This window comes from Chenopodium album, chromosome 2, assembly GCF_948465745.1.
Source record: "Chenopodium album chromosome 2, dcCheAlbu1.1, whole genome shotgun sequence".
NCBI classification, from domain to species: domain Eukaryota; kingdom Viridiplantae; phylum Streptophyta; class Magnoliopsida; order Caryophyllales; family Amaranthaceae; genus Chenopodium; species Chenopodium album.
This window is the reverse complement of record NC_137835.1, coordinates 15,452,800-15,467,208: the sequence shown is the minus strand read 5'-3', so window position 1 is coordinate 15,467,208 and position 14,409 is coordinate 15,452,800. Positions and strand designations below refer to the sequence as shown.

Below are 14,409 nucleotides of genomic sequence, written 5' to 3'. Positions count from 1 at the left end.
ATTTTTAAATCGTAAATCCGGCGTACTCAATTAGTATTTAAGGACCATTTACACCTTCATCCATTCTACCATCTTGACTCACTCAATATCAAAGAGAGAGAAAATAGAGTTAAAAAAAAGAAATAAACCAAGAAAACAAGATCTAAGAAAAAATGCCAGCACTATATATAACAACAAATGTAAATTTGGAAGGTGTTGATGTTGAACCTATCTTCTCTGAAGCTAGTGCTGCTATTGCTTCCATTATCGGCCGCCCTCAACATGTAAGTACACCCTACTCCCTTCTCTGTACTACTAGCTATCGATCGATCATTCATTCATTTATTTGGGTCGGAGTTTGTTTTCTTACGGTGTATATGAATCACAAGGGCATTATAAATTACAAATGGGCTAGGGAGGTTATTTGAAATTTTGTGATATTTTATTTATATAGTTCCTTGACTATCATCGTTGGTATCTATGTCATTAGTTCTTTTTTTTTTTTTTTTTTTTTTTTTTTTTTTTTTTTTTTTGTGTCTCATTAGTAATAGCTTAAATTTGCACGAGAATTCAGACATCTACTATATTGCGGAGTATTATATTTCACTTCTAACTAAATCCACTAAAAATTGGAAAGATTTATGCAACTATCATGGTATTCGTATACTTAGAACATACACAATGATTGTGCATAAGAACCTGATAACAATTTCTAAATAATTGCTAGCTATATGCTAGCCATTGTAGAATTACAACCTCTTGTAACTAAACCAAACTACACTCCACCCAACAAACATATATTGATTTGTTTAATATTTTTTTTTTTATGTATTTGTTTATTATTTTATTTTTTTATATAAATTGTTTATTACAAGAGGATGTAGCTTATCATTGTAGTAGCTTAAGTTATGTAGCTTGAGGATTAATGATGTGACAATCCCAAACTACATCTACATATACATATAACTAGTCATTGTGGATGCTCTTAAAATCAATCAAAAATATCTTTATAGAATACTCCTTCCCTTCCAAACGAATAACTGACACGTTAATTATTTTAGAACAGAAAAAATAATATTTACATGATAGAATGTGTACCAAGTAGTAGAGACTATTATTATGTCCTTAACTAATCTTTAGCTTGAATTCAAAAAAATTCCTTTTTCTTCATTTGCACAAGGTAGACTTAATTCATTAGTGTAGGAAAATCGAAGCTTATGCATGTTTTTTAGAGTAAAAGTTTACTTAGGAGATAATTTTTGTTATATTGTCTCATTTTTGTGCTGCGTGAATACATTCATCAACACAAAATCTTGATCATTAATACGTCTATAAAAGCACAAAACATATACATATATTGAAGATACTTCGGTATAAGCATGTTTAGAATAACAAAACAAGATTAACAACAACCAACCAAAAAAAAAAAAAAAAAAAAGACTGATTCAAATGAATGTCTGTTTACGACATTTTCAATTAGAAGTTGACTAAGGGTTGGTTCAAATATTGCCGTGCTTTTTAAAATAGCTTGTGAGATAGGGAATAAACAAAAGCTATTGACTTAAATTTTAACTACCTTATCTTCAAAAAAGTTGGTGAGCTTTAAAAAATTAAAATTAATATTGAAAAACATCCAATGGTTGTGCATTATTTTGTGTTCATGCCTGTTTGCTTGCTTAGACGTGGAAAGTATATCTCTTCCTAAGCAATGGCAACACATTTATTAGTTCAATATAGAAAATTCTATCTTATATGGGGATTAAGATGTTATGTCAATGTTTTTATCCATTTTGTGGGAAATAGAAGTTTTTAGGAAATATCATCCAAACAATTACTACATAATACGGAGTAGAATGTATTTTTATGGTAAGTTCAGATAAGTTCAAATAAGTTCAGATCAGTGAAAATCAGGTGAATAGAACACACCCTTAATGTTTTAGGGCATGTTTTATTCAACCGATTTTCAATTATTTAAACTTAAATTAAATTTATTAAAATTTATTTTAGTTATAATTTTTACTTAGGTAACCCTTATAAAAAATTATTGTTCCTATTCCTAAATTGAACTTATCTTACCTTATTTTTCTTAGACTGAACTTATATGAACTTAACTTAACAGAACTTATTAAATCTGAAATAAATGAAAATAAGGTAAATAAAACAGATCCTTAATATAATATATCTTGATTTTTTACATTTCTGCATAACTTTGAGCATTAGAATTTAAAATAAGTTGGATTGTAGTGGCGCATCTTGTATGTTGGAGAGATGGAGGGAGTCAGAGAGCTGAGTGATAAAGGTTGTGTACAAAAGGAATCGGATGGATAAGTAATTGGTCCCTATGTAGTTGGGCAAGTTCAACTTTAAAAGCATTGATTGGTGATAGAACGATAGAAGTTGTGTAGTTGTGTATAGTGATTTATTTATGGAGGTCCTTGTACCATATAATCATATATAGGCTAAAACTACATATTATGGATAGGCAAAGAGTGAGAGATAGCTCAAATGGTTAGAGTTTTCCTTCAAGTTTTAGGAGATCTTGAGATCGATTCACACCCCCGTCCTTTGTGGCTCTCTAAACACCAAAAAAACATATTGGCTAGGCAAGTTCATTTTTTTTGGTGTTCCATCCGGTTCACCTTTTGGGCTAATCCAGATTCGGGGATCAGTTCTGGGTGGTTAGGTTCCAGTCCCCTCCCGATTGTTGTTGCGGGGGATCGAACATGAGTGCTCCCTACCAAGTGTAGTCCCAATCACCACTACACCAACAACCAATTGGTGGCAAGTTCATTTGTTTGGGCAAGTTGTTCAACTTTAAAACACTGAATTGTCATGTACTCACGTCCATTTGGGGGTGCATAGGAAGTAAATGCTCAAAATGGATTGTTTACCTTCCATATGTTATTAATTTTAATATAAATTTAAATGAGACGGATAAATTAAGACGAAATGATGAATTTTAGGGACTTAATAATTTGTTATATGTAGTCGTATAGTGTAATTAATTTGAGCAATGATTATAGGTGTGTTCGAAAAAAATATAGTGTAGATCGAAGTGGCTATTAGCTATGGTATATTGTCACATTACCGACTCCATGTATGGGATTAAAGTTTTGATTGGTTGATTGACTGATTATGTAACACCCCAATAATTCTCCCTTTTTCAAACCACTTACTTTAAATAAAATAGTGGAGAACCATTGACATGTTACCGCCACGTGTTAAAACGTTAAGGCTTTATCAAAGTATCGCAGCGGAAAAATCAAACTTAAGTATTTAAAATAACACAATTTAGAAAACGAATAAGTCAAAGCTTACAAATTGGAACCATATAAGGCCCTTATTTAAAACCAAACCAATATTAAAAATCCAAAACATAAACGAAATAGCAAAGCATAAATAAGTTCAACACAAGAATCGAATACTCTCAATCACACCAATCCCTTGACAATGCGTTTGTCAAATCCCTTAACTTCACATCATCAAGCTAACCTGTGCATACTGCTCCCCAATAATACAAGTGTAATAATTGGATCATCACAGGGTCATTGAAAGGCGAAGGCCATGACCAAAAGAAAACACACACAAAAGCACGCAATCAGCAAAGCTGAGTACATACAAGCTACAACATACCAAACCTAGCATGCTCAATTAATTAAAGTAAATAAACATACAACACGAATTCATTAATCAAGACTCCACACTTAGACAATTTAATTGACTCAACATACTTACTAAATTCCAAACACTTGACTCATCATATTCAATTTAATAAATTTAATTTAGTTTGGAGTAAGCAATAGACCAGGTTGTCCAATCCAGGTCCCAAATGACCATTTGAAATAAAAGTTTAGCGCGATGCAAGAATGGGCGCGACTCCATTCTCACAAAGTTAGTCTAGGATAATCAACATTACTAGCTCAATTAAATAATGTAGTTCAAAACTACATAACACATTGTACTCTGAAAATAACCTTTATCAACTCAACCTCGAATAATAATACAAACCTTTACTCAACTCTCTATCCCGTAAGTGTGCCATGCTCATTGTTCTATACCTAGCCTTAGACATGGGTAATTCGAATAAAACCAACAAGTATAAAAACTTGAATACTCCCAATAACTAGAAAACACCTTGAACCAGACCACATACGGGTCAATTCCCACTGTAGGGGACCATAGAAAAATAAATAATAAAGATTGTACCTCATTCTTAACTCATGATCATTATCTCATTACCAACATGCCAAGGACTAAGGTCTATAACGCTGAGCCTCAAACCCATAACAAAATAAATAATTCTCAACCTTTTGATCTCACACATTGATCAAATAACCATTCACAAATTAATAAATAATATCTCAATATTGGCACAAGTTCCCAATTCATAAAATATCTCAACTCTTAAAACACATACTAATAACCCAAATATAATCATATCTCAACCCAAAAATAATACTCTGCATTAATAATCCTAAAACCTCAAGAACAATACTCCCTATAGCAATAACATTAAAAAAAACCCAGAAATATAACACAATCATTCAATATAACAATAGTAGCAAGACAATTAAATCAGATCATATCATAAAATTATATACGTCAATCATATATACATACACTCAAGCATATGAATATCCAATTATACAATAATAATATAAGGTAATAATTAATAAATTCATTCCACTTAAACCATTCAATTCCAATCCTTTAATAAACCAAATGTGGTTAACAAACCAATCCAATAAAATTATGCTTGTATCAACATTCCATACAAACATTTTATCCAATATAATTCAACATGTTTGCATCCATAATTCCATACAAACATAATCAATTCACCAAAACATGTTTCATAAACATAAGCACATGAATTAAATCAAGGTGTAACCAAACAATTTCCATCCAAGTGTTCCCTAATCATGAAACTAAGTTCTTTCCTTTTGGTACCTAAACATGATACTACTTATAACGAAGTAGACATGTACGTACCTCATACAAACAATCCTTTTGAGCCACTTTTAATCACTTAAAATTCTCCTAGGGAATAATCACTTCCTAGAAAACAACCAACAATTAATATTACTATCCCAAGTAATTTCCAACAATATAATATGATGAAAAACTTATTAAAATAAATAAAACATATATTTATATGCTTAATTAACTTTAAAAATAATTAATTTTATTAATCAAACTCAAGGATAAAATTTTAAAAATAAAAAACTTCGTTAAAAATGAAAAACTGCCCGAAAATCATATTTAGAGGCAGAATTTGGCCACGAGAGGGTGGTGCTCACTACCAAAGGTAGTGAGTCTTTCTTAAAACATCGTTTCCACATGGAAAACACTACTTTTTTGTCAAAATCGGATGAGTTCAGAACCTGATCGGGATTAAAACGGGATTAATATTAACGAACCGAAATCTAAACATTAAAATACGAATTTACGTGCTCAAAATAATCTGGAAACTAATTAGTAATATAATCACCAAAATTTCAAAACATCATTACTATAAAAGCCCTAAATCAATTGTTCATAAAAACCCTAAAATCATGATTTTCAATAAATTGAAACCCTAGGTTTATAATTCATAAAATATGAAATTTATAACATAAATATAATCTGAAATTTATAATCTTTATACCATTAAAATATAATTTAATACTAAAAATATAATCTTTATACTAAAATCAAAACCCAAAACAATTAAAATAACATTAAGCAAAATAATGAAACAAAGGAGGATGAAAATAAGACTAACCTTTTTGTGTGGGAAATTTTGGGGATGTATGGGGTATTTATAGGAGAGAGAGTGGTGTAGGGTTAGTTTTAAGATTGGGCCTCATAAAATTAATGGGCCAATTAAGAAAAGAAAGTGGGTTTGGTTTGTTTGCTGGATATAAATTAGTGAAGAAAGGTTCATAAAAAGTTCTTTGTAATAAAATCGTTCATCAAACCCAAAAATAATTTGAAACTTTTGAAATTAAATCCGAAAAAAAATACAAATAAATATTATGAATAAAATATAATTTCATTACTAATATATTTAAAAATACGGGGGATTACAATCTACCCCTCTTAAAAGAAGTTTCGTCCCGAAACTTAGCACAAAATCCCTTAAATTGCAAAACTTTTGCATAAAGCCATTTCAAAAATTTCAAAATTATATCCCAATTGTGTCATAATATCGACACTAATACTTTATCACCATTCCAATTTACGCACTTCACTAGATGCGTAAACAAATAAAATCGCTATGAAAAGCATGAAAACACCATAAAATAGCATAAAATAGGGTAAAAAAAAACGCGAAATTATACGCATTCTACCCCCCTTAAAGAACAAGAGTTACGCCCTCGTAACTCACCTCATTAAACAACTTAGGTTATCTCTTTCTCATATCATCCTCGGCCTCCCAATGGCTCATGTTTTCCTCACTTTTCGAGTATACCAAAATATCATCAATAAAAACAACTACAAACTTGTTCATGGAATACTCGATTCATCAAGTCTATAAAAATTGCAAGTGCATTGGTCAACTCAAAAGACAAAACTGTAAACTCGTAGTGCCCATATCTAATCCTAAAAGCAGTCTTAGGTATATCCTTATCAGCCACTCTTAATTGATGATACCCCGAACGTAAATCAATCTTGAAAAACACACTAGCTCCCTTCAATTGATCAAACAAATCATCGATCTTGGGTAGTGGGTACTTATTCTTTATTGTGACATTATTTCAACTCTCTATAATCGATCCACAATCTCATGCTCCCATATTTCTTCTTCACAAAATACATCCAAAACTCATTCACAATTGGCACATCTTCCACATTCACTTACTACTCATTTCCAAGTCTTGCACACAATAAAAGAACAAAGGATGTCCCTTACGTACAAGTTTTGACAACTTTAACGCAGAAATAATCCCAATACCATTTGGTTTCCCAAAACGTCTGTAATACACAATCTCCCCCAAAGAACTCCTTAAGTAAACATTCTTTATCTCACAATCAATCTTATATTAGCTTATAAGTGGCTAACCAATCTATTCCCAAAATGACATCAAGGTCATCCAACTCAAATTCTATAAGATCAGATGGAAAATCAGTCTCTCCAATCCTCAAAGGTAAACCCTTATGTATCTTGGTGCACCTCACAACCTCACTAGTAGGCAAACTAATAAGCAAGTCAATCGAATTTGGTTCAACTAGTCCTAATAGCAGCAGCTAAAGCATCATTGTTAGCCATCCTCCTTCTCTACCTAGAAATGTAACACACTCTTAGGCTGACATCAGCGCGAAAAAAACTCTTCTTGCTTAATAAATCACATTCATAATCATCAAATATATATATTAAGGTAGAAAGGTGGACACGGCCACACAATCGCCCCTAATAAGTCACTTTCAAAGGAAATGATTATTTATTTTTAATCATTCCTACGCACACGAAAATTAAATAAAATAATTCCCTTGATTCAATTCCACCAAAATTCATGCATCAAGTGCATAACATCATTAAATTAACACACATTAGTAGACACATAATTACATGCTTCACACAAATAAATTAAATCATTTAAACATTTCACATTACACAAAGAATCTCATTCCCTTCCATTCCATATGACATGCTTTAATCCTTAAACATGATACTAAGTGATCACTCAAGTTTGCACCATTACATGAACATACACAATTAAATAACTTGCATGATCACTTCATACAATATAAAAGCATTAAGTAATTAATTACAATGCATAAAGAAATAAATAATCTATTCTATACGCCCTTTCTAATGCTACCCAAATCTCACCGATAAGCAAAATAAGCACACAAGTTAGGAATAAAAATAAATAATTAAATTCATTTTATTTCAAAATAACAAAAATACTTTGAAAATATATAAAACAAATAAATAAACTTTTTTTATTAAATGCCGAAATAAATATATTAGAATAGAATAATTTTTGAAAATCTAAGTTAACTTTAAATAAGGTAGTCGAATAAACTCATTAGATTTAAAACGTTAGGCGCCTAAAAACTTTAAATTAATTTTAGTGGTAATTAAATCGAACCTAAGCTCCCAGATACCACTTTGTAACACCCCAATAATTCTCCCTTTTTCAAACCACTTACTTTAAATAAAATAGTGGAGAACCATTGACATGTTACCGCCACGTGTTAAAACGTTAAGGCTTTATCAAAGTATCGCAGCGGAAAAATCAAACTTAAGTATTTAAAATAACACAATTTAGAAAACGAATAAGTCAAAGCTTACAAATTGGAACCATATAAGGCCCTTATTTAAAACCAAACCAATATTAAAAATCCAAAACATAAACGAAATAGCAAAGCATAAATAAGTTCAACACAAGAATCGAATACTCTCAATCACACCAATCCCTTGACAATGCGTTTGTCAAATCCCTTAACTTCACATCATCAAGCTAACCTGTGCATACTGCTCCCCAATAATACAAGTGTAATAATTGGATCATCACAGGGTCATTGAAAGGCGAAGGCCATGACCAAAAGAAAACACACACAAAAGCACGCAATCAGCAAAGCTGAGTACATACAAGCTACAACATACCAAACCTAGCATGCTCAATTAATTAAAGTAAATAAACATACAACACGAATTCATTAATCAAGACTCCACACTTAGACAATTTAATTGACTCAACATACTTACTAAATTCCAAACACTTGACTCATCATATTCAATTTAATAAATTTAATTTAGTTTGGAGTAAGCAATAGACCAGGTTGTCCAATCCAGGTCCCAAATGACCATTTGAAATAAAAGTTTAGCGCGATGCAAGAATGGGCGCGACTCCATTCTCACAAAGTTAGTCTAGGATAATCAACATTACTAGCTCAATTAAATAATGTAGTTCAAAACTACATAACACATTGTACTCTGAAAATAACCTTTATCAACTCAACCTCGAATAATAATACAAACCTTTACTCAACTCTCTATCCCGTAAGTGTGCCATGCTCATTGTTCTATACCTAGCCTTAGACATGGGTAATTCGAATAAAACCAACAAGTATAAAAACTTGAATACTCCCAATAACTAGAAAACACCTTGAACCAGACCACATACGGGTCAATTCCCACTGTAGGGGACCATAGAAAAATAAATAATAAAGATTGTACCTCATTCTTAACTCATGATCATTATCTCATTACCAACATGCCAAGGACTAAGGTCTATAACGCTGAGCCTCAAACCCATAACAAAATAAATAATTCTCAACCTTTTGATCTCACACATTGATCAAATAACCATTCACAAATTAATAAATAATATCTCAATATTGGCACAAGTTCCCAATTCATAAAATATCTCAACTCTTAAAACACATACTAATAACCCAAATATAATCATATCTCAACCCAAAAATAATACTCTGCATTAATAATCCTAAAACCTCAAGAACAATACTCCCTATAGCAATAACATTAAAAAAAACCCAGAAATATAACACAATCATTCAATATAACAATAGTAGCAAGACAATTAAATCAGATCATATCATAAAATTATATACGTCAATCATATATACATACACTCAAGCATATGAATATCCAATTATACAATAATAATATAAGGTAATAATTAATAAATTCATTCCACTTAAACCATTCAATTCCAATCCTTTAATAAACCAAATGTGGTTAACAAACCAATCCAATAAAATTATGCTTGTATCAACATTCCATACAAACATTTTATCCAATATAATTCAACATGTTTGCATCCATAATTCCATACAAACATAATCAATTCACCAAAACATGTTTCATAAACATAAGCACATGAATTAAATCAAGGTGTAACCAAACAATTTCCATCCAAGTGTTCCCTAATCATGAAACTAAGTTCTTTCCTTTTGGTACCTAAACATGATACTACTTATAACGAAGTAGACATGTACGTACCTCATACAAACAATCCTTTTGAGCCACTTTTAATCACTTAAAATTCTCCTAGGGAATAATCACTTCCTAGAAAACAACCAACAATTAATATTACTATCCCAAGTAATTTCCAACAATATAATATGATGAAAAACTTATTAAAATAAATAAAACATATATTTATATGCTTAATTAACTTTAAAAATAATTAATTTTATTAATCAAACTCAAGGATAAAATTTTAAAAATAAAAAACTTCGTTAAAAATGAAAAACTGCCCGAAAATCATATTTAGAGGCAGAATTTGGCCACGAGAGGGTGGTGCTCACTACCAAAGGTAGTGAGTCTTTCTTAAAACATCGTTTCCACATGGAAAACACTACTTTTTTGTCAAAATCGGATGAGTTCAGAACCTGATCGGGATTAAAACGGGATTAATATTAACGAACCGAAATCTAAACATTAAAATACGAATTTACGTGCTCAAAATAATCTGGAAACTAATTAGTAATATAATCACCAAAATTTCAAAACATCATTACTATAAAAGCCCTAAATCAATTGTTCATTAAAAACCCTAAAATCATGATTTTCAATAAATTGAAACCCTAGGTTTATAATTCATAAAATATGAAATTTATAACATAAATATAATCTGAAATTTATAATCTTTATACCATTAAAATATAATTTAATACTAAAAATATAATCTTTATACTAAAATCAAAACCCAAAACAATTAAAATAACATTAAGCAAAATAATGAAACAAAGGAGGATGAAAATAAGACTAACCTTTTTGTGTGGGAAATTTTGGGGATGTATGGGGTATTTATAGGAGAGAGAGTGGTGTAGGGTTAGTTTTAAGATTGGGCCTCATAAAATTAATGGGCCAATTAAGAAAAGAAAGTGGGTTTGGTTTGTTTGCTGGATATAAATTAGTGAAGAAAGGTTCATAAAAAGTTCTTTGTAATAAAATCGTTCATCAAACCCAAAAATAATTTGAAACTTTTGAAATTAAATCCGAAAAAAAATACAAATAAATATTATGAATAAAATATAATTTCATTACTAATATATTTAAAAATACGGGGGATTACAGATTAATTAATTGATATTTTGTCACATTGGTATATATGTTACTCCGTACCAAAGGCAACAAAGTAAATAGACCCAAACGCATCTATATAAAGTGCTTGTGGGTCTATGCGTCATAGCTAGTTACTAACGTTAGTGGTTCACTGTATAACTGTATTTGCGTCGTGTAAGTTGTGTTACTCCAACATATGTCCAAAATGGAAAATCAAAGTGTCGTCTCCACTACTTTAATAAACATAGTACATAAGTGACTTGTATTACTAAAATCAAAAATCATGGACTATGCTGTATAAATTGGATCGTGATTTTAGTCATATGGAGGGCCCTAATTTGGCAGAATTAACACCACTTTACTTGGCTAGTTTTCAGAGAGAGAAGAACGAACAACAAGTTTGTCACTTTGTTGTCAATAGGGCTAGTGCAATGTTTGATACTCCCCAAATGTGGATAGCGATAAAAATAAGTTACTCACTCCGTTGCATAATAATCGCAATGATATAGAATGCATATAGTTTAAGAAAAAAAAAATAGATTTGTAGGCTTTAATAAAATAATATAGAGAAATAATAAAATAGTACTCCATAGTGTAGTAGATAGAGTTAGTAGGAGAGAGAAATAATAAAATATTTATAAAGTGATAATTAATAAAATAATAATAAGTTCTTACCAAATAAGAAAGTGTAGTAATTATTATAAAATGGACATAAAAAGAAAGTGTTGCGATTATTACAAAATACAGGTAGTAAAAAGGAAGAGAATCAATATAATTTTTTGGTATTTTGATTTAAATTTTTCGCCTTAAAGTTAAATCCAAGGTTAGGAGCAATTCAATTTTGATTTAAATTGTTATCGTAATTGATTGATAATGTTATCCGAATCCTTCTCAAGTTGACATCACATGATTTAAATTTGAGAGAAATAATGAAACTCAAATATGAATCTAATTATTATCCCAATCCAATTAGAAATGAATTGTATTATGAATTTAATAGATTTAGTCTGAATCAGACTCATCTAGTTAGTGTTTCTTTAACAAAGAAAGATCAATTTACTTTAGCCCTTTATACATTTTCAATAGTTGTTTTCAATGTCTCCTACATGCTATGTTTCCTTTAATCAATAGTCTGATTCATATGCATATATCTTATAACAACAACCACTCAATAGGGACTAAGACATTTTTGGTCAACTTTAATTGAATTATTAGTCCCAAAAATGAAAATAATTAGCATTATTCCATAATTATTGTTAGTTCCTTTTTTTTTTAATTACCCTTAGAAGTAGTTGCAAGCTGAGCTAACTGAAAATGATTGTACAATTAATTATAATCACTTATTATAATAAGAGCTATGTATAGCATTAAAAACACTCCTGGAAATTATATAAAATTAGAAATTCACGCGTAAATCAGTGTAATTAGTGTATTTTTGACGCGATTTTCTAAATTTATACAATATTGAAGAGTGTTTTTTATGCTTATATGTAACTCTAAGGGATATGTACAGCATTTTCCTAATTTTATTTATGTATTATATATTTATAATATGATTGCATTTATTATTTCAGTTGGTGATGGTGGTAGTGAAAGGATCAGTACCAATATCATTTACAGGAACAAAAGATCCAGCAGCATTTGCACAATTAATATCAATGGGTGGTATTAATAAAGTTGTCAAGAAAAATTTAATAACAAGTCTTGGTGCTATTCTTCAGAATCATTTAACTATTCCCCCTGCTAGATTTTTCTGCCATGTTATTGATACTACTGCTGGTCGCCCACAATCTAAGCTTTAATTTCTTGTAATCTTGATTAAATTATTTTAATTTAATTTGGTTTTCCCTTGTGTAAACCCAATTAAAATTGATGTATCAATTGGAATAAATTTTTGTGGCAAATGGTTATATTGAATATTTTTGAAAATAAATTATTATTATGATGGTTCTAGTTAGGATTAATTTGAAGATTTTCTACTGGGTAAATAAATCAACCACTTTTTCCATAAAAGTGGGTCCTACAGTGACGATGACTGGATAAAGTTGTTGATTTATTTACCAAAATGTCATGTGATAAACAAATTTGTTCATCCCAGAGATTAATTGGGGCTTCCTCTTTTCGAGGAACTAGAAATGGAGGAAAGTTATGCATTTACTAATGCATAACATTGATTAAAATATTATAAAAACACATGGTAGAGAGAGAAAAGAGGAGAGAGATAGGAAGAGAGAGGCATGTAGGTGGACCATACCTATTTTTTGGTCGGATTATATCACGTGATGGGGGACCACATGCTGATTGTTCCACTGAAAGTTTATATAGTACAATTGAAACCTCAGTGGTACTATTTACGCATAAATTTAGTACAACTAAATGCATATATAATACCATTATGTGCACATATAGTATCACTGTATATTCAATGGTACCATTTGATCATCCAATGATATCAGAATATTTATTCGTTTGTACATATGCATAATTACATGAATACCCTTTGTTATGCATTTCTAAATGCCTAACATTCCTCCTTTTAAAATTCCTCTCCCCTTTTCTACTCCGATCCCTACATTCTTTATTGATTGGTTGACTCAAGATTTTGTTGCATGCAAATGGAAATTAATATTTTAAGGATAAATATATAAACTTGGCCACGTTTGATTTGTTTCGATTGTTGCTTTCTAAATACTTAATTATTTACAACCTCCAATCTAAATTACTCGCAACTTTGAAATATTTTATATCTCACAAATAATACCCTAAAGTTGCGAGTAATTTGGACCGGAGGTAGTATATAGTTTTTTAAATACATAATTTGAGATATTTTAGTTACAATGTTGTTTTGAAAACTGTGTAAAAAGCAAATAAAACATTGAATTAGAAACGAGAGTTAATGTAATTCTTAATCCTTTGAATTGCTTATATGATTACTAGAAATCTACAAATATGAGTTTTTGCCCTTTTATAGTAATGCATATGTGTATATAGTTTTTTGTTTTTTTTTTTTTTTTTTTTTTTTTTTTTTTTTTTTTTGAAAAAGCATATGAGTATATAGTTGATATAACTAGCTAGTATGATGATATCCCAGCCCAACCGAAACATATAAAAGTTGACTATATATTGATATGGATCAGTGACGGATTCAGGATTTCCGATATGGTAGGTCACCATCCAATTTTGTGGGTTCAAAATCAAAAAAAAAAAGAATGATAATGTATCAATTAAAGATTCAATACATAAGTTCAAATTTTGGATTACAAATGAATCGCACTTTGAATAAAAAAAAAAAAAAAAAAAAAAAAAAAAAAAAAAAAAAAAACCTACAAAAGCATTCTTCAAGTTTTCATACCTTGAAAGCGTGTTAATACGTAAGTATCACTAACTCTAACAAATGATTCTCTCTC

General features: G+C 30.0%; 1 protein-coding gene across 1 annotated transcript; it reads left to right on the top strand.

Annotated features, from left to right (window-relative positions):
- Positions 1-104: 104 nt before the first annotated feature.
- LOC145583710 (uncharacterized) lies at positions 105-12,935 on the top strand. The gene is made up of 2 exons (XM_081640727.1): positions 105-263; positions 12,577-12,935. Exons 1-2 carry the CDS (start codon positions 153-155, stop codon positions 12,802-12,804), a joined length of 339 nt encoding a protein of 112 aa, XP_081496853.1. The 5' UTR covers positions 105-152; the 3' UTR covers positions 12,805-12,935.
- Positions 12,936-14,409: the final 1,474 nt, after the last annotated feature.

Coding starts and splice junctions, on each gene's coding strand:
- LOC145583710 (XM_081640727.1), top strand. CDS start 153: ATGCCAGCACTATATATAACAACAAATGTAAATTTGGAAGGTGTTGAT. Junction 264..12,576: donor TTATCGGCCGCCCTCAACAT/GTAAGTACACCC, acceptor TTATTATTTCAG/TTGGTGATGGTGGTAGTGAA.